Below are 20,554 nucleotides of genomic sequence, written 5' to 3'. Positions count from 1 at the left end.
GAAAGAAGAGAACCCATAACGTACGTCTATATTTCGGGAAAAGTCAATTTTCCATCTACGCGATATGGAGGGTGCTTTTTTTCGTAGAAAAATTCAACAAAAATATTGGTGACAAGAAAGTAAATACTAATTAAATTGAAACTTAAACTAAAAAATTATTTGAAAATAGTCTGCTTTAATTAAATAGAAAATTAAAATACTAACGGTACTAACATGTTGTAATATTTACAACGAGAAAAAATCTACTTCGAAATATTAAAGAGGCTATATTTTCATCATCGGAAAATCCGGTTCATATTTTGTTCTTCTTTTCGAGCGTTTTGTGGAAATGGAAAAGCAATAAATTAAGGACTTACATTTTAGTTTTTAGAAAAGAAAATTTATTAATTTCTTTTTTTCTTCGACACAATATTTTGGTGCGGTTCTTAGAATTTCCCTTAATTTTTTTTTCGTTACTTTTTTCTTTTCTTCGTTATTGTTTCGCCCTCTCGCTTGTATTTCCTGTTTATTCTTCCATTTCGGGTGGACGTGAGAACGTTAACCGTGTTTCGTTTTCGTGAAAAGAAAAAATATTTCACAGTTCTTGCAAAACGTGGTTTTTCTTTTCGCATACATAAAATATATCTAATTGTTGTTTTTTTGTATTAATAAGCTCAATGATATTTTCTTTTTTAACTTAAAACTTTGTTCCTTTTTAGTTAGAAAATTAGAAAATATAGTCAATTGTCTGGAGTACCTACATACATTTAAATACATATAAATATATTTATATATGTATTCGCGTATCCATTTTCATCTTTGCCTTTCCACTCCGTTTCCGTTTTAATTTTGACATCTTACTATACGATAAATCTGAATCAGAAAAGAAAGCAATTCGTTGGAAAGGAAGAATAAAATCGACAAAGACCGATTTAAGTTTGGATTTAAGACTTTTTATTAAATTATAAAATTAAAAAAGTTCTTAAATTAAATTAAGAAATATTAACTTAAGAAAAAAAAAGAAAAAGTAAACAAAAAAGGGAGTACCCGACACGAACGTGTGGGGTGGTGGGTGATTTTGAATTCGTGGAGCAAGCACAAAAGGGTAAAAATGCTATATCGGTAGCGAAAATGTGCGTGGAACGTTAAACGAAACGGTAAATGGTGGTGGCGCTAGGTGTGATTGTAAAACGATGATGATAATGATAGAACTGGTAACGGTAATGATGTTGAAGCTGAGAGAATTTGAGTTTATGTCCTCTTCGTCTTCGTTTACGTCTTCGTCTTGGTTATCGTCCTCGTCCTCGCCTTCGTCTTCGGGTTCGTCTTCATCTTCGTTTTCGTTGTCTTCATCATCGTCGTTGTTGTCGCTGTCGTGGTTGTCGCCGAATTCGTCGCCGTCGGTAATATCCGCTCTAAATATCGTTGCTGTTTAAATACTGCAATACTGTGCTGCTGTCTGACCTAAATTTATTGCAAACAACTCCGTTGTGGAACGTGATAAGAACAAAAGGAACAAACATTAACAAAATAAACAAAAAACTTCTTCGACACATTTTCGTTCGTGATATAAGCTCGTTGACAAGGCGATATGAGAGGATATCCATTTCATCTATAAAACGTTGTTTTTTTCTTCTTTTTCGTGTGCCCTGCTCGCTGTCTCTTTTTCACACTTCATCATCACCTTCTTCTTTATCTTCTGCTTTTGTGTTTCTGCCTACATACAAACAATACGCACACTTACAAAACAACGTAGAAACAAAAAAAGGTTTAAAAAATGTGCGCGGACAGAAGAAAAATATCCTCTTAAAATCCTCCCGTACACTCAAAAACCCAAATTCGAATGTAAGTAAGATTTGCAAATGTTTCGGAATTCCCAATTCGAAATTCGAACATAAAAAGTGAAAGAATAAAGTTCGATTCGAAATTGTTATCAAAATGTGTTGGTGGTTGTCATTTTGAAGCTTTTCTTGACAGTGTTTGTGTTATGTATATGTGAAAAGTGCGAATGTAAGAAATAAGGCAAGCAAAGAAGAATCAGCGAAAGCGAGAAAACATTTTGTGAAAGAAAGGGTTGAATATGATATATTATTATTATAAAATCACAAGTGCAATAAAAACAATAATATTTAAAAGCAATTAATATAAGAAATATTAAATTTAATCGTTAATCGAGATCGTTTTTTATTTATTAAAAATATAGAAGGAAATAGCCACATACATATACGAGTATAAAATTGAAAGAAAGGACTCTTGAACCAAAAATCTATCTTGGTGTTGTGTTTTAATACAATAATTGTGCTATTATTATAATTATATTATTTTGTGGTATAAATGCCGATATTTCGAATAATTGCGGAGCATTTTAATGAAGACAGGAGGCAGAGGGCAGAGCCTCCAACTGGTTTCTGTTGAGACATGTCGTAATGGCAAGAGAGGTGAGTTAAGATTTTATTTAAGTTACCTGCAACCTACAAACATGTCTATACATACATTAAATTTATTCTGTTCAAAACTAAAATGATTGAAGTTAAGTCAAATGTATGGCAAATTAAAAGATGTTTGACGTGAAAAAATTGTGCTGGTATTTTACAAAGTAATTATTAATAATACAGAAATGGCGCCCAAAAAGTTAAATGTTAGTTTTTACTTTAAATCTTTTTTGCCCATTTAGAGATTCCAAACATTCAAAAACAAAATTCTCACCTCAAACTTCAATTACCTAAGTAAAAATTTGTTTTTCAAAACCTGTTATAGTTATGTATTAGAATTGTGAACTGAATAAGGTTTCGTACTGCAACCAAACACATCATTTGATAAGGATTTAACATCGTCCACTAATAAACATTTATTGAATAATGGAAGCACAGCTGTCATTGTTTAAATACATAGCTGTCAAAATATTGAATAGCCAAAATCTTTATAATGCAATCACAACACACAATGCAATACATCTCAAATGAGGTAAGATCGGGTTGAGCAACTTTAACCTTTTGGATGAATTTTTTTGACGTTTTGCTGCAATTTCGCCTAATATTTATTAAATTTCCATAGGAAGTTATTGTAATCGGTCCGATTTGTCAAATTGAAAATGTTGACATTTCTCGACACTTCAAGATCGAAATGAAAATGTCAAATGATTTTTAAAGAGATCTCTGTGTGTGCATGTGTACGTTCGATCGTACGCCTGTACGGAATACCTTTTTTCAGCGGTTATAGCTTTACAACCGGCAAAGATGTCGTCTTTAAAATGTTTTGTTTTATAGATAATAACACCAAAATATGTAGAAAGGACTTTCAAAAAATTAAGTGGGTGGTCTTGTTTACTATAGCAATTTAAAAAGAAAAAAAGAGGTTGGGATGCGATCCACACTGATAACTTTCCATCCCGTCTGCCGATTTGTCTTGCTTAAAAGTTTTTCTATATGTACTCGTATCAATTTGTACCAAATTTGCGTACTATTTTTTGTAGATTTTATTTTTTATGAAAAAACGGATATTTTCTGTGAAATAACATAAGTTTGAAGCCAATATTTTAAATTTTTTAAAAGATATTTGTGTCGAAAATCAATTTTTACCAACTTGTATACATTTTTTTAGATTATTATTTTTTGTAAAAAAACTGTCAATTCGATTTTTCTCAAAATTTTATCAGATGTCAAAAACATTATTCTCCTTTGCACAAAATAGTTTTGGAGATGAAATCATATTTAAGTCGTAAAATTTTGGAGGTGACATTTTTTTTCAGTTTTTTTGATTTATAAAAAAAAACATTAAATGGATATTTTTCAAAAAATACACTTCTTTGATATCACGTTACAATATATTATATAAAATTTAATTCAAGTCTCTAGCGTTTTTGGTTCGTAAGATATTTAGGGTTAACCAAAATGTTCACCTTTTTTTCAAACTGCTAAGGTAAAAAAACCACCCACGGAATTCTCTTGAGAGCCCTTTTTGCATCTTTCTGCCTTATTGTCTGTATAACAAAATTTATTTGAAATCGATATCTCTTCTAGTCCTTGAGCTGTGGACGACGAAAAAAACGTCGCGAACGTACGTAAAAATCTTTTATTTCGACTCTAGGGACCTTGAACAGTCGATAAATGTCAAAATTTTCAATTTGACAAATCGGACTCATTACAATAAGTTCCTATGGGAAGTTAATAAGACAAATTTGGCTGAACATAAATATCTCTCGAATGAGAGACCTAAAGACTTCCGTGAAATTTTATATTATACATTGTGCCTTGAAAACAAATTGTTATAAGTTCAAAAAAAATAACGGTTTCTTTATGTCGAAAAAAAACTGACACAAAATGTTGGCCAGCAGAAAGTGATATAACATCAAAAAAATAATTATAGGTATCAAATAATAACGTTATTGGTATCTGATAACATTTTTAGAAGCAGTCACAGTTTAACTAAAATACTACTAAAAGTTGGAAAAAAATAACTTTGAATCTAATATCTTAGCAAAAATTAAAAATTTGTGCTTCAAACTTAAATTAAGAAAAATATTGTTTTCAATATTTGGTAAAATGTTTAGAAAAATGTAGTTGACAGTTTTTTTTATAAAAATATGAGTTTACAAAAAAACTACGCAAAATTAGGAAAAACTCAAGTTTGATTTCAAATTTGATTAAAGAGAAATTTTTTCTATCTTCTGTTTTTACTTGTGACATATATGAACTATTTTTTATATAGAAAGTTTTTCATTCGTAAAAAATTTCGAACCCAAAATTTTTATCAAGCGGTGCAATCAAACCATTGCGTTGATTGATTTCAAATATGATAATTAAGGTTTTGGGCCGATTCGCGTTTAATTTTTTTTACGGATAAAAATAACATTAGTCCCCAAAAAACAATTTTTTTTTAATTTTCGCTTAAATTTTTTAAATTTGGATTCTTTAAATACAGTGGTGTTCATAAAAATAGCAGTGCTCTCCAAATAAAACAAAAAGGGCCTTCAATATCAACGTTATAATATATTTCATTAAACTTCTAATAACAAACTAAAATATTTTGTTCATAATAACAGAAAATAAGTATTATTGATTTTTTAACGTTAGCTTTGTCACAGTAAAAACCGCTTTTTAAATATATGGCTGTTCATAAAAGTAGCAGTGCATGACGAAGTACTGTATCTATTACGTAAAAAATAATAAAAACTGTAATAACTTATATGAAAGTATAACAATAAATTTTAGCTTACAATTAGTAGTTTGTTGCATAACCATTGTTTTTTATGATGCTTCGCATCTAAGTGGCATCGAGTCCACTAAAAAGTTGACACCTCTCGACTGGTATTGCGTTCCACGAATCACGCACTGCTTCCCACAATTCTTTGGAATTCTTGGGTTGTGCTTTATAAACTGCGTTCTTAACATCCCCCACAAATATGCGATGGGGTTTGGGTCGGGGGATTAAGCGGGCCACTCCACTGCGGATAACTTCTTCTGCGCAAACCATGATTCAGCCTATTTGACGTATGCTTTGGTCATAGTTTTGTTGGTATACCCAAACCAACGGCATTTTATCTTCAGCATAGGGTAACAGAACCTCCTCGAGAATTATCACATAGTTCGGTTTCATCCCTTATACCCCCCATGGGATAAACAGGCCCGACCCCGTAATATGAAAAACAAGCCCATATCATAATTATTCCTCCACGATGCTTCACTTTTTTTTATAGTGTACCGTGGATCGTATGCTGCTTTTTAGGGTCTTCTCACATATTCTCAACGACCCTTGAACCCAAAAAGGACGACTTTGCTTAAATCGCTCCACAGAACATTCCTCCATTTCTCTTTTGCCCAATTTCTATGCGCTTAAACAAACTCTATTCTCTATGCCACATGCCTTTTCGTCAAGAATGGTACCTTGCGTGGACTTCAGGCTGGTAACTTCGATTATAAAAGACGCCTTCGTATTGTGACCGCGCTAACAGACAGTTGAAGTCCATTTCTTATTTTCCTAGAGCCTATGGAAGGGTTCTGTTTTGCTAACTGAACAATTTTTCTGTCAGTTCTTTTAGTAGCCATCCTTTTTGGGAATCGCGTTTTCGGTTTATTTTGACATTTTAAGGCATTACTGGCCATTTTTGCTGAGCAGCCTAGGATGTCTTGAATATTTTGGTGGGTTTTTCCCTCCAAACGCAGTTTTCAAATAAGTTTTCGAATTTTTTCGGTGCAGTGTCTTGACCGTCCGATTCTTTATTTTTGAGCTTACATTTATTAATTTTTTTATATTCTAGTTGTTAAAAATACTTAAAACTTTATATAGTAAAATATTTACTTACCGAAAAATAAAAGAAAATGAATTTTTTAAACTTTTTAATTATAAAATCAAAAGCACTGCTGTTTTTATGAACACTCTATATCCAGAGAGTTTGAAATAATGGGCGTTCACCGGGAAAAGTAGAGTAAAACTACAAGCTAAAAGTCTCTAATATGAAAACGAAAGACCGTTAGATGCAAGTAACATGGTAATTTTTTTTTTGTAAGAATTTCCGTTATTTTTTTATTTTTGATTTTTAAAAACAATTTAAATTGTATTCGATATCTTGGAAATGGGTCATCACTTTTTCTAGAAATTGACTGCATACCAAAAATATTTTCAATCTAAAATTGAAAAATGTTATCTATTCAAAATAAATTCAAACGGCTCTAACGATTTTAAATAAAAATTTGAAATATTAAGTACTTTTTTAAAAATTAAAATACAGGAAATATTTTAAACAGACTCTTTGTATATATGAGCAAGTTCGTTCGACCCAGTCATGCATTTTATTTTTAATTTTGACAACCAGCCAAATGTATGAGTTTGAATTTGTGTAGATACTTTGTGTTGCTATTCTTTTTAAACTTGATTGCATAGTTTTTAAAAATGTATCTTTCTTTACAATATTTAAATAGATAGCGCCTAAATTGTGTATGGGAGCGACTGAAGAACGAACGAATATTTATCCATTATGACATTTCTTTCACTTAGCTTGTTTTTATTCACCATTATTCACCAACAAAGACTAAAATGACATTTTTAGGATTAGTCACATGCAAACATTTTATTCGTTGAAATGTGGATTGTATGGGGAACGCTAACTAAGTTTGACAGTTCATTACAATCAGATTGTAATTCGCGATTACCAATTTGTTTTCGAAAATTTCTCGTATTTTATTAGCTTATTAGATTAGCTTAAACTATATTTATGGTATTTTCTTTACAATTTTTAGGTTTTTTTTATAATTTGGATAAAATCAAATATATTCATTTATTCGTCGGTCGTTGATCGCTCTCATGCGAACAGTCCTTTAAAACAATTTAGACAATCTTGGAACAAGATTCAAACGTCATGACAAATAAACATCTTCTGACACATTATAATATTCCAAAATTGAATGTACTTTTTATGACACAAAAACTTGAAGAATTTGTTTCAAGTTTCTTTTTCAGTTAAAAGTAAACAAAACATCATCATCATTTTTCATAAATTTTGAATACCAAGCTCCCAAGCCAAAAATCTGATTAATACGTTCTTAACGGTTTATATTTTCCTTATTCTAGTCGTATATGAATTTAATGTGGTAGTACCTATCTATATGTGCATATGTACGTACACAAGTACATGCATATTTTTCTACTCATGCAATTTAATTTTTTCCCAGAATATTAAAAGGAAAAACTGAAAACCCTATTAATTTTCAATTATCCACTTAAGGTCACCTTGGACGAGCAAGCAAGCTCAAGGCATTCATCTAAAGAGCACACATATTGACCGAGCACTTTATCCATGATTTACGTGAATAAATTAAATTATTTGAATCGTTTTCTATACATATACATGCGGATGAGTATATTAAAAAAAAAAAGAATCTTTCTTTCACAACAGCTTTTGCGGAATTGATTTTAAAAACCTTCAATTCATGAAAAAAGCTTGTGCATTATTAACTATTTCGCTCAAGAACGGACTTTGCAATTTCGTAAGCGAAATATTCAATGCTGAAAAAAAGCCGGGCGATATTTTGGGGCGTAGGTTCTCACTGTATTATAAGTTCATGGAATATCCGCCACTTTGATCTCTGTTAGATCTCGAATCTATTTAGACTTCTAGTTATTGTTGAAAATTCTTTCAGTTTCTTGAGATTTGTTTTTGAAAATATTGTTGGTATTCCCTTAAGTTTAAAAGAACATGATAAAACTACACCTTTGAAATTGATAAAAAAATAAATAAATTGGGTGGCGCGACAGTCCGTTAAGAACCAAGGCCTAGTGACTTACAACTCTCAACCATTCCTGTGTGCGAGTAATATTGTCAGGAATGGAGGGGACCTACAGTTTATATGCCAACTCCGAACGGCTAATTTTGAGTTACTCTTGGAGAATTTGTCAATTCCTCGCAAGAGGCAGTACCCGTGAAAAGACTTTAGATGGCATAGGCAGGGATCGAACCCAAGACCTCTAGCATGACAGTCCAACGCACTAACCATCATGCCACGGGTACCATATGATATGATAATTACAATAATAAGAGGTTCTATTTTGATTTGATATTAAGAAAAATAAGTGGAAGTTTATTACACTCTAAAATATGGAAAACAATATGAAAAAAATGGCCACGTTTTCAGCTCTTAGTATTCTTTTTACAAATTTCTCAATGACCTTTTTGGCAAATTTGCGGCTATTTATTCTCGATAACTTCATTAAATCAAATTCCAACTTTGGTCTTGTATCGATTGTGAAGCAATCTTTAACGGGGTAAAAAAGAAAAAAGTCTAAGGGTGTTTAATCACAAGATCTCTCACTTCTTCGAAAAATAACAGGACCATCAAACATTTTTTCCAAATTGTCGAATAAGTCAAAATATCACTAATCAGTTACTGCAGATAAGAATCATTCTTGAATTTTCCGAGCTCCAAATAATTCAACATACAAGATTTCTTCTGAGCTCAAATAATTTTTGAAACACACCCGGACACTTAGCTGTCACCACTTAATATTTGTCAATTCACTTGTTATTTCCTTCTGCAGAAACAAGAATGAAAGGGGTCGACCCTTAGAACCCATCGTATGAGTTGTGGCAACAAATCTGTTGATATTGATGTACGAAACGATTGGGGTTGCGTTGTTTTAACAGCTAAGCTCAAATTACTCTATCTGTTCATTTTCTGGAACTCAGTGCGAACTTTGGAATTTCAGAACTCTATAATTGTATATTTTAGCTGTCACTTTTAAGTAAATGGGTCCCCTTTTTGTTTAATTTAAAATTTAAATTTAAAATGTATTATATGTTTAAAAGAAAACACAACAAAGATTAAACATTGCTGTCATATAAAACGCTCAACATACGTTATTCGTAGAAAAAACTTACTTACTTACTTAAGGTGGTGCTACAGTCCTTTCCTCCATCTAGCTCGGTTCCTAGCTAGATGTCTCCAGTTTCGCGCTCCAAGTTGGGTGAGGTCACCTTCCACTTGTGCACGCCACCTGATCCGCGGTCTTCCTCTACTGCGCTGCCCTGTGGGTGCGGATGGAAGACTTTCCGGGCCGGAGGATTGGTTTCCATGCGCTCTACGTGACCCAGCCATCTTAGTCGTTGGACTTTTACCCTTCTGGCTAAGTCTACGTCGCTGTAAAGCTCATACAGCTCGTCGTTCCATCTTTTCCTCAACTCCCCTTCGATGCATACGGAACCATAGATCACACGAAGAACTTTTCTCTCGAAGCGACCCAACGTGCTTTCATCCGCTTTTGTCATGGTCCATGCTTCTGCACCGTATAGCAGGACGGGGATGATAAGGGTCTTATATAGCAACACTTTGGTCCCTCGAGAGAGGACTCTACCACTCAATTGTTTTCTTAGTCCAAAGAAACAGCGGTTAGCAAGAGTTATTCTGCGTTTGATCTCAGCGCTGGTGTTGTTTTCTGCGTTTACAGCGGAGCCTAGGTAGATGAAGTCCTTGACTACCTCAAAGTTACGTCTGTCGATTGTGACGTTTTGACCAAGATGTCGGTTTTGTATGTCGTTTCTAGACGACAGCATGTACTTTGTTTTGACCTCATTAACCGTTAAACCCATTTTTGCCGCCTCTGCCTCAATACTCACAAAAGCCCCATTGACATCACGCTGAGTTCTTCCGATTATGTCAATGTCATCAGCATATGCCAGTAATTGGACAGACTTTTGAAAGATAGTGCCTCTAGTGTTGACGTGTGAGCTCTGCACTATTCTTTCAAGCACGATGTTAAAAAAATCGCATGACAGCGCACCACCTTGTCTAAAACCTTTTTTGACATCGAAAGGTTCTGTTAAGTTGTTTCCAACCTTTATGGAGCAGCGTGAATTCTCCATGGTCATCCTGCACAAACGGACGAGATTGGCAGGGATGCCAAAACTAGACATGGCTCTATACAGCTCGTCCCTGTAGATGCTGTCATATGCGGCCTTGAAATCGATGAAAAGATGGTGGGTGTCGATTTGGTGTTCTTGGGTTTTTTCCAGGATCTGCCGTAATGTGAATATTTGATCAACTGTGGACTTTCCTGGTCTAAAACCACGCTGATAAGGACTTATCCGGTTGTTGACGATGGGCTTTAGATGTTCACATATTACGGCAGAGAAGATTTTATAGGCGATGTTAAGTAGATTGATTCCTCTATAGTTGGTGCAGTTTAGAGGGTCTCCTTTTTTCAGGATCAGGATCGGGCAAACAATACTAAGGTTCCATTCATCGGGCATGCTTTCTTCCGACCATATCTTACAGATAAGTTGGTGCATGCTCCTAACCAACTTATCTCCAGCTGCTTTAAAGAGCTCGGCATTCAAGCCATCCGCTCCAGCGGCTTTATTCGACTTCAAGTTAGATATGGCAACCTTTACTTTGTCTAAGTCGGGAGGGCAGGATTGTTGGCTTTCGTCCCTTTTCTCTATATTTTTCTAAACCATGATCTTAAGCACAAAAACAAAACTATAGTGGCATAATATTGACGTTATGTTGCACGTGAAAAATTTATTCGTTGCAGTGTGGATGGTATGTGGAACGCGAATAAAGTTTGACAGCTCGTAGCAACCACACTGCGATTCGTTACTACCAATCTGTTTTGATAAAATTGACCTGTTTTAAAGAATAAAATGCAAATTGTATTATCCTTACAATAGTTCCAATTGGTTTCTTATAATTTAAATGTGTTTTTGTTTGAAATTGACTTTTTGAAATGTGTAAAATCACGATTGTTCGTCTATTCGTTCATTCCTTGTCCGCTCTCATGTGCAAGGCCCTTAACATTAACTTAAGGTAAATTTCTAACATTTCGTTCACAATTTGTTCGGAGTTTAGGTTTACAATTTGTATAAAATCACATTTATTCATTCATTCGTCGGTCATTGGTTGCTCTTATGAGAATAGTCCTTAAAGTGTCCAATAAGCTCATTTGTTTCAACTAGTTTCAACATTGTCTTCATTTTCAGAAATTCTCTGTAAAAATCACTGAACTAAACCAAATGAATTACTGTGTTTTGACTTTTGGCATTTGGGTGCTTTGGAAAACTAAATGTTAAAAAAACCGATAGTTTCGAAATGACAGAAGTCCGAAAACACAAGAATTCAAAAATAAAAAATTTACAAATAAAATCGCCCAAGTTAGATTCTATAAAACAGAATTTGAAATAATAAAGAAGTAATATTTTCGCTTAGATAGAATCCGCTCCTGGCATACATCTTTTAAATGTTGGTAGGTACAGATGCACCAAGGCACTTTGTGGAAGGTAGATGCAATCTTTTGCAATTGAATGTGATTTTAACAAATTACTATCAAAATTGCATGCATTATGAGATGTTTATCCACTCTCGACAAGGATTCTGCTTTTTTCGTATTGTTTTGTTTTTGGTTTTTGTCTTTTGCTTTCCTGAGTGAGTAGTCATTATTGTTTCGATATTAATTCCTGCAAGGACATTCTATGAAATAAATACATTGTCATCTGAAATTTTTTCTGTTGTCGTTGTTGTTGTTAAACTGCATATTTGCTCTGCCAAGTAGTAGTTAGGTAGGTGGGTAGGTTGGAAGGTAGGTATGCATGCCGTGCGCCGTGCCGCGGGTTGGACTGATGGAGGGACTGGGTTGGGTTGAATGAGGATGAGGCGGAAAAGTCAGGCAGGAAAAAGAAATCCTTCCAAGGATAGTTAAACAAAAACAAAAGGCAGGAGATGAGAAGAGATGAGGGATGGGAGTAGTATATTTCCATATGTCAAAGTATTCACATCCGTGCGGCATACTTAGAATTGTATGCGCTATTTATGACATAAGACGTAAAGTTGTACAAAATTATATATATACCTATATTTTCATATGTAAATAAAGTATGTACATGTCTATATACAATATTTGTCTTGCATAGAAAAAATAAGCATGTACATATATATTTTTATATGTAAGTTCGCGTATGAAACAACAAACAATAAAAAATATATGTTTTATTATTTGAGCTGAAGGTCAAACTTGAAGGATCTGTGGGAATTTTCTTTCTTCCTTTATCTTAATTTAAAGTCAGCATCAACTGGTTGATGACAGGCTAAGATGTTCTTAACATGTGCACTGTATGGTCTATAAAGCATGGTTTGGTTTTTATACAATGAATACAATTTTTTTTAAGTGTATCCTTATAGAAAACCATACAATAGTCTAAATAAACACATAAAACATATACATACTATGTTCAATGTACAATGTACAATATGCACAAATTTGAACATTCCTTGAAGTTTTATTTTACAATGATTGACACTTTGTTCAAGATTTTTGACATTCCTCAAAAATATAAACTAAAAAGACACTATATGAACTTTTAAATTTACGTCTGGGGCACAGTCAAGTAAAGTTGGGTACTGTAGTATAGTTGGTTTAATTAATCAATTATGACAATTGTTAATAAAACAAAATGTGTTATATTTCTATCAATGTCTCTTTTTTATTTCTCAAAAAAAAAGAATACAAAATTAAAAATTAAGTGAAATATAGAATCTTAAACCATTTGCATGATTTTAAATTTGTTGATTAACTTATCTAGATAGATAGATAACTTCTTTATTAACACAAATTTTTGATTAACAATATTTCTTTTCTTAAGAATAATGACATGGTTTATTCTGCCGTCTGCCTGTTATGACATTTCATTTAGTGTTATAAAGAATAAAAATGAAATAAAATTAATAAAATTAACAAGTTTTTTTTTTTTTAGAGTATACAAATTCAAAAAAGCATAAAGTAACTCAAAATTAGATTTACACAATTCAATTGAGAAATTTAACAATTTTAATATGATTTGAAACACAAAAAGATACCAATTTTGAAATGATTTGAAACACAAATATATTTATACGTTTTCAATTTAAAAGTGATTTGAAACACAAAAGATATCTGTTAGAATAAGAACGACCGATCACTGTGGAGTACAAAACTAGAGTGAGTGTTTATTGCATTAAATAGAATTGATTAGGTTTACAATAACATGATTCTAATAGCTTACAAAAGAGAAAAGTAAGAGAGATGAGATATGTATATCAATGATCTTACAATAAGACGTGTTAATATTGTTGAATATTCCCAACACTCCCACTTTCAACATTATTAAATAATTTATAACTTTTAACTTCAATATAGGTATAATATAATTCAATTAGTTTTTTAAATTCATTTTTTTATAGAAATTATAAAATTTTAGAAATCTCAATAAAAAAAAATTATAAATTAATAATTCCAATTTTTTTTCTTAATAATTCGAATCTTGTCTTTGGCAAAGGCTTAGTAAAAATATCTGCCAGTTGATCGTCGGTTGGTACATATGTGAGCTCAAAAATACCTTCAGCGAACTTCTCCCGGATGAAATGGAACCTTACATCAATGTGTTTGCTTCGTTTGTGGTATTCTGGATTATGTACTAGTTTGATGGCACTTTGATTATCCAGATAAAGACTTGGTTTGCCACATCCTTCCTTCAGTAGATCGTTCATTAATCGTAACAACCATACGATTTCCTTTACTGCGTTTGCACCTGCCATATATTCGGCCTCCATGGTCGATAGAGCAACACATTGTTGGCGTTGTGAAGACCATGATATTGGTGAATGACCCAGTAGGAACACAAAGCCACTTGTTGACCGTCTTGTCTCAGTATCACCACCATAATCGGCATCGCTGAAACAACTAACGATTAATTTATTATTTGATTTAAAACATATACCAAGTAGACGTGTTCCTTTCACGTATCGAATAATACGCTTAACTGCAGTAATGTCTTGTGTAGTTGGCTTATCCAGGTGCCGACTTGCAACCCCAAGAGCATAGGAAATGTCGGGTCTGCTGCCAATTGCCAAATACATTAGGCTCCCTACCGCCTCTCTATAGGGAAAATGTTGTACCTCGTCTTTTATTTTGTCAGTGTCCTTGTAGGTTATGGAATCAGCCGGTGTTGAAACAGGTTTTGCCTCATTCATATTGCACTTCAACACGATTCTATCCGCATAAGCAGATTGCTGAAGAAAAATTGAACCATCTGTCTGCCGGCATATGTCTAATCCCAAGAAACATCGAGCCTCGAACACTTTCACCTCAAAAATCACCTTCATTTGTCGAATGAGTTCATTTATATCGTCCTCGTTACCTGCGATCAAACCATCATCGATGTATATAGCCATGATGATATTTTTCCCAACGAACACGCATGGATCAGCTTCAGTAGCTTTAAGTTGAAACGACGTTAGGAATTTTGTAAACTTTATGTTCCAACATCTTGAAGCTTGTTTCAAGCCATAAAGGCTTTTCTTCAATAAACAAACTCGATCCGTGTCATCTTGGAAGCCACAGGGTTGTCGCATATAAACTTCGTCTTGAAGATCTCCATTAAGAAAAGCTGTTTTTATGTCAAATTGCTTTAAAGACAAGTTTTTGCTTGCCGCAATAGCAAGAATCAAACGAATGGAACCAAACCTAGCTACAGGGCTAAACGTCTCCTTGTAATCTACCCCTTGCTGTTGTGAAAACCCTCTAACAACTAGCCTGGCTTTGTATCGTTCTGGTTCATTGCTTGTTTCATGTTTAATCTTAAAAACCCAACGATTATCGATGACCTTTTTGCCAGATGGAAGTTCGACCAGCTCCCAGGTTTTGTTTCTTTTCAGAGCCTCGACTTCTTCCTCCATTGCCGCCTGCCACTTTTCCTTTTCTTTTGATTCAATAGCCTCTTCATAACTTCTTGGTTCACAAGCTTTGTCCACAAAAGCTCCTGCTTCCAAAATAGAAACTAGGGAATTTCCATTTTCTTTCTGAGAATTTCTCAAACGACTGCTTATAGGTTCAGTTGGTTCAGTAGGTTCTTTTTGTTTAGTTTGCATTAATTTTTTAATTTGTTTAACTTTATTTACCTTTTCAGTGGCTAACTCTTCATCAGGCTCATTTGATAAATCAGGGAAATCATCAGCTTTGTTTTCTGGTTGATATGCCATTTCATCTTTTACGTTTTCAATTCTGTTGACTTCAGGATATTTTGTGTTTTCATGCAGAATAACCGTATTTTCTACCAAGTTCTTAAACGCAACATCTCGATTCACCTTAATCGTATCACTGGCTGGAAAGTAAATGCGGTATCCTTTGGTGTTCTCTGGATATCCCACAAAAAACCCGCGCTGAGACTTTGGATCCCACTTTCGACGTTTTTGCGATGGAATGTGAGCATAACATTCATCCCCAAAAACCTTAAAACTTGTATAGTCTTGTTGCTGATCAGTTCCCATCCATAAATCTATTGGACTTTTTTTGTTAGAATCTGTCGGTCCCGTCCGATTTAATAGAAAACATGCGTAACTCACTGCTTCTGCCCATAGTCTTAAAGTTAAACCTTTGGCATAAATCATAGTCCTGGCTGCCTCAACGATTGTTCTTAAATCTCTCTCAGCCCTGCCATTTTGCTGTGGTGAATAGGGCACAGATGTCTGATGGCGAACGCATTCTTTATTAAGAAAATCTTTCACACCTGAATTAACAAACTCTAGTCCATTGTCCGTCCGAATTGTTTTAAGTACCATCCCAGTTTCTAATTTCAATTTACTTACAAATGATTTCAAGCATTCGAGAACCTCATTTTTTTCTTTTATAAAATATAATACCCTGTACCTGGAAAAATCGTCTTTGAGTAAAAGGAAATATTTAGAACCACCAACTGAAATGTTTTGCATAGGGCCACACAAATCAGCGTGCACCAGCTCCCCTACAGAGCTTGCTCTACTATTACTTCTTTCAAAAGGAAACCGATGCATTTTTCCTAATGCGCATGCATCACAAAAGAGGTTAGTTGAGTCACGAAAAACTATACCACGCTCTTTCAAAAAACTACGAACATAATTCACATTTTGGTGCCCTAAGCGTTCATGCCAAATCTTAATATCATCAATTTTATCGCTTACATTGGCAATTGCAGGTACCACAATCTTAAACATCATCTTAAATAGCGTGGACTCCCTCACTCCCACTGCAACAGTGCGTCCATTTTGCAAAAGGTGACATTCGGACTTAGTTGATTTCAATCGGAGGTTTTTGTCCATGGCTGCATTTGACGAGAATAAATTCATATGAATATTGGGTACATACAGCACGTTTGTGAGGAATTTAGGTAGCCAGATTTCACCGTTATACGATAGAATGCTGATTTTACCGCTACCTACTGCATTGATAATTTCCCCGTTACCTACGCGAACAAACTGTGGATTCTTGAAGGGCACATATTCTTGAAACCAATCTAGGCGAAACGTCATGTGATCACTGGCCCCGGAGTCCAAAAACCATTCACTGCTCTTGCTTTCAGATGACGCAACCACCATAGATGTGCATACAAAAGCATCACTTTGGAACTCCTGCTGAGCAACATGTCCATGCCTATGCCGACTCCCATTTCCTTGCCTAGATGGGCAATCTTTTTTCCAATGGCCTGGCTTTTTGCAGAGAAAACACTTTCCTGGCTTCCCCTTGGATTTATGAAGACCGCTTGAAAAATGTGCTCCCCTTTTTGCAACCAATGCACTTGTTGTCGATGTTGCAATTTCATTATGCACCTGTAAACTCAAGCGTGACTCTTCCATTAGCAGACGAGCCGTAAGATTGTCTATTGTCTTCTCATTTTGTACTGTTGACTCCCAAGCAGTAAAAAAATGGTTGTATTCTTTTGGAAGTGTCATGATTATTTTTGTAATGAGCATGTTCTCGGAAATCGATTCACCGCAATCTTTTAATTGATGTGCAATCGACTCAAGCTTAGAAATGTGAGTTGCAACATCGTCAGATGCATCTTTCGAAAAGCTATAAAACTTTTGCTGTAGCAAGTGTATATTGGTAGAAGCTTTTTGCTCGTAAACCGATTCTAATTTCTGCCACATGGCATGCGATGTAGAACAATTCATGAGATGAACGAGTGCTTGCGAACCTACACCCATGACTATAACCTTTTGCGCCTTTCTATCAAGCTTTTGCCATTCCACTAACTTTGCAGCCTCAGTCTGAGCAGGGCTCTTCATCACACCAGTTACAATATCATACATATCACTGGCACTTAGCATGACTCTCATTTGGAATTTCCATGTACTCCACTGGTCTGAACTTAAAAGCTTGTCAATTTTCATTAAATCGACACTATCCATTTTCCCAATATTTTAATAATATGTACTTAGGTATACAAAAAAAAATGTGCTTCAAAATCACATGCAAAAGCAATCATGCAAAAAAAAACCTACACTTTAGTATACTGACTAAAAAAAAGGAACCGTTAACACAGTAGACTTGGGTCTGGGCCCATAACCTGTTAGAATAAGAACGACCGATCACTGTGGAGTACAAAACTAGAGTGAGTGTTTATTGCATTAAATAGAATTGATTAGGTTTACAATAACATGATTCTAATAGCTTACAAAAGAGAAAAGTAAGAGAGATGAGATATGTATATCAATGATCTTACAATAAGACGTGTTAATATTGTTGAATATTCCCAACAATATCAACAAAAATGTTGGTGCTTGAACTTCAACAACTGCTGTTTTAAGTTACATAACTATTGCGATATGCTAAGGCGTGTTTGCAGTACTTATAGAGGGTAGACCATCCTATCGCTCCATTGAGTATTTCATAGAATCAGTTTAGGGTGAGATGACTTGATTCGAAATACAATCGTCGGATTTCCTGCAGCATTGGACAGATCGCAATAAAATGGATTGTATCTTCATTCTCTCTTCTGTTGCAAAGCTCGCAAATTTGTGACAAGTCAGCTCGGTGGGGCATAAAGTTTAAGTTTAACAATTCGACACGAGCTCTGAATATGTAGCTTATAGCTTCGGCCGAAAATTCAGTACAGAAATAATTCGCTTCCGAGGGTAACTGGTGATTGAGATTCTTATACATATTTTTAGATGTAGTTTCATTTGCTCTAGATAGATGCTGGGTGTAAATTTTTTCATCTATTTTAGCGATGACATTAGCAAAAAGCCCCGGCCATTCATCAACGTTTGTTTCACTTAGGGGAAGATTAGTTCCGTGGGCTAGGGCTAACTCGTTAAAATCCTTGAATGGTGAAGCCCTCGTTTGTAACAATCTTACCATGATTGATTTATGAAGACTTCTTCCGCTTCTTCTCATAACTCTTATTAAATAGTCGGAGTTTGATTTTAGATTTTCAATGTAAAGAGGCGATAATCCAGATTCAACGTAGATGGCATAATTTGGCGTTGAATTTGGCAATCTAAATAAGCGCTTGAAGAAATATCTTTGTACTGCTTCGAACGCCTCTATATAAGTAAGTCCGAAAACCGGGGTACCATAGCACATGCATGTATTCACAGTCGCGCGAAACACACGATATTTTGACAACAGATCAATTTCTTGGTTCGCAAAGAACTTGGGCCACATTATGCTCAAAGCTAATTTAGCCTCATTACTTTTATTCTTAACATGCTTTGCGAAGTGAAGGTTGTGTGTGATTAAAACTCCCAGATACTTAAATTCCTGCACTACTTCAATAGCAATATTATTTAGTTGCCAATTCTCTTCAGGAAGCCTTCTTCTTTGACGAGTCACAAAAATCATCACCTTAGTTTTGCTATAATTGATAGCTAACCCCCATTTCTCGCAGAATGTATTTAACCAGTTTATTTGCAGCTGTAGAGTGAAAGGGTTTTCCGCCAGCAATACTAAAACATCAGCATAGAGTAAGACTTTTACTTGTATGTCGGCAAAAGATATTCCTCCTGGAAGAACATCGGAAATATCATCAATAAATAAAGCGAAGAGGATTGGGCTTGAAATGCAGCCTTGTGGGACACCTGTTATCGTTTCAAATCAATCTGATAGATGCGGCCCATCCCATACCGAAGCAGTCGACGAGATAAGGAAATTGAAGTATAGCTGCAAGAATTTCCGAGAGATTCCAAACATTGAGAGCTTGTACAACAATACTTGTCTATTCACCTTGTCAAATGCAGCTTTGAAGTCAACGAAACAAGCGTATAATTTTTTCTTTTTATCAATTGGTCAGCCGTTTGTAGAGTATTGAAGTGAAGACCTTCCTTAATGAGTTAAGAATAGATATGCCTCTATAGTTCTCTGGCTGGTTCACATCTCCACTCTTATAAATTGCAAAAATAACTGCTTTGTCTAGATTGTTTGGAACATGAGACTCATCATATAATCGGTTGAAGTATAGAAGAAGATATTTTTTTTTTAACTTATCTATTGTCTTAGACTCACAATTCATAAAGTATTATTAAAATAATAGAAAAAAATGGAATGGCGTTTGTTGTGTAGGACGTAGCGCCGCCGCGGCCGTCCTGCTGGAACCACATGTCGTCTGGGTCCATATGGTTCGATTTGGGCCATAAGAAATTAGTTATCATCGTTATGAAGCGCTCGCTGTTAACAGTGACCGCCTCACTAACGTCGTGTTTAAAAAAGTACGAACCGATTACGCCGCCCAGCTCCAAATCCACAGCAAACTGTAACTGTTTAAAGATGCCAAAATTGGGGTCCTCTTTCAAAAGATTCGAAGCCCAGTCAGCAAACCAAGGGCGGCCGTGGCGTTGTCAATGGTCATGAACTTTGAGCTCCTGGGTCAGTTGGATCTTCTACGTGTGTAGGTCCAAGTCCTGACGCAAAATTGGCCAAGTTTAAGTCTGGGAAAGACTGAGTTCATGTGCACGGCGAGGAATAGACTGCGTCGGTTTCTGCTGTACAGTTTCACGGACCGCGACGATGTTTTCGTCCGATCTTGCGTTCCTTGAACGTACGGGTGTTGGCTGATTGTTTACTGAACCGGTCGTCTCATACTTGGGCACCAAACTTTGAAGAGTCGACTGTGAAGGGCCACCAAATCTACCGTAAAATGGGCGCCATGCGCGCAATTATATCATTTGAACGTGCTGTTCAATCGTGTAACTTGCCATCATGATTTGGCATAAACAACTGAATAATAAACAAACATTTTATATTTTATATAAATAAATAAATACAAGTTATTTAATTTTTAATATTACAATTTTTAATATTATAT

The 20,554-nt window shown here is 34.7% G+C and overlaps 1 protein-coding gene across 1 annotated transcript in view; it reads left to right on the top strand.

The window, feature by feature from the left end:
- LOC129949752 (uncharacterized) overlaps positions 1-20,554 on the top strand; it is a 56,724-nt gene continuing 36,170 nt past the window's right edge. The window contains exons 1-2 of the mRNA XM_056061388.1: positions 1-119; positions 699-2,417. Coding sequence (XP_055917363.1) covers positions 2,406-2,417 — 12 coding nt within the window. The 5' untranslated portion in view covers positions 1-119; positions 699-2,405. The remainder of the gene's footprint in view (positions 120-698; positions 2,418-20,554) is intronic.

The sequence above is a fragment of the Eupeodes corollae genome, chromosome 3, assembly GCF_945859685.1.
Source record: "Eupeodes corollae chromosome 3, idEupCoro1.1, whole genome shotgun sequence".
Classification (NCBI taxonomy): domain Eukaryota; kingdom Metazoa; phylum Arthropoda; class Insecta; order Diptera; family Syrphidae; genus Eupeodes; species Eupeodes corollae.
The sequence above is the reverse complement of the archived record's forward strand: the minus strand, read 5'-3'. Positions and strand labels throughout refer to the sequence as shown.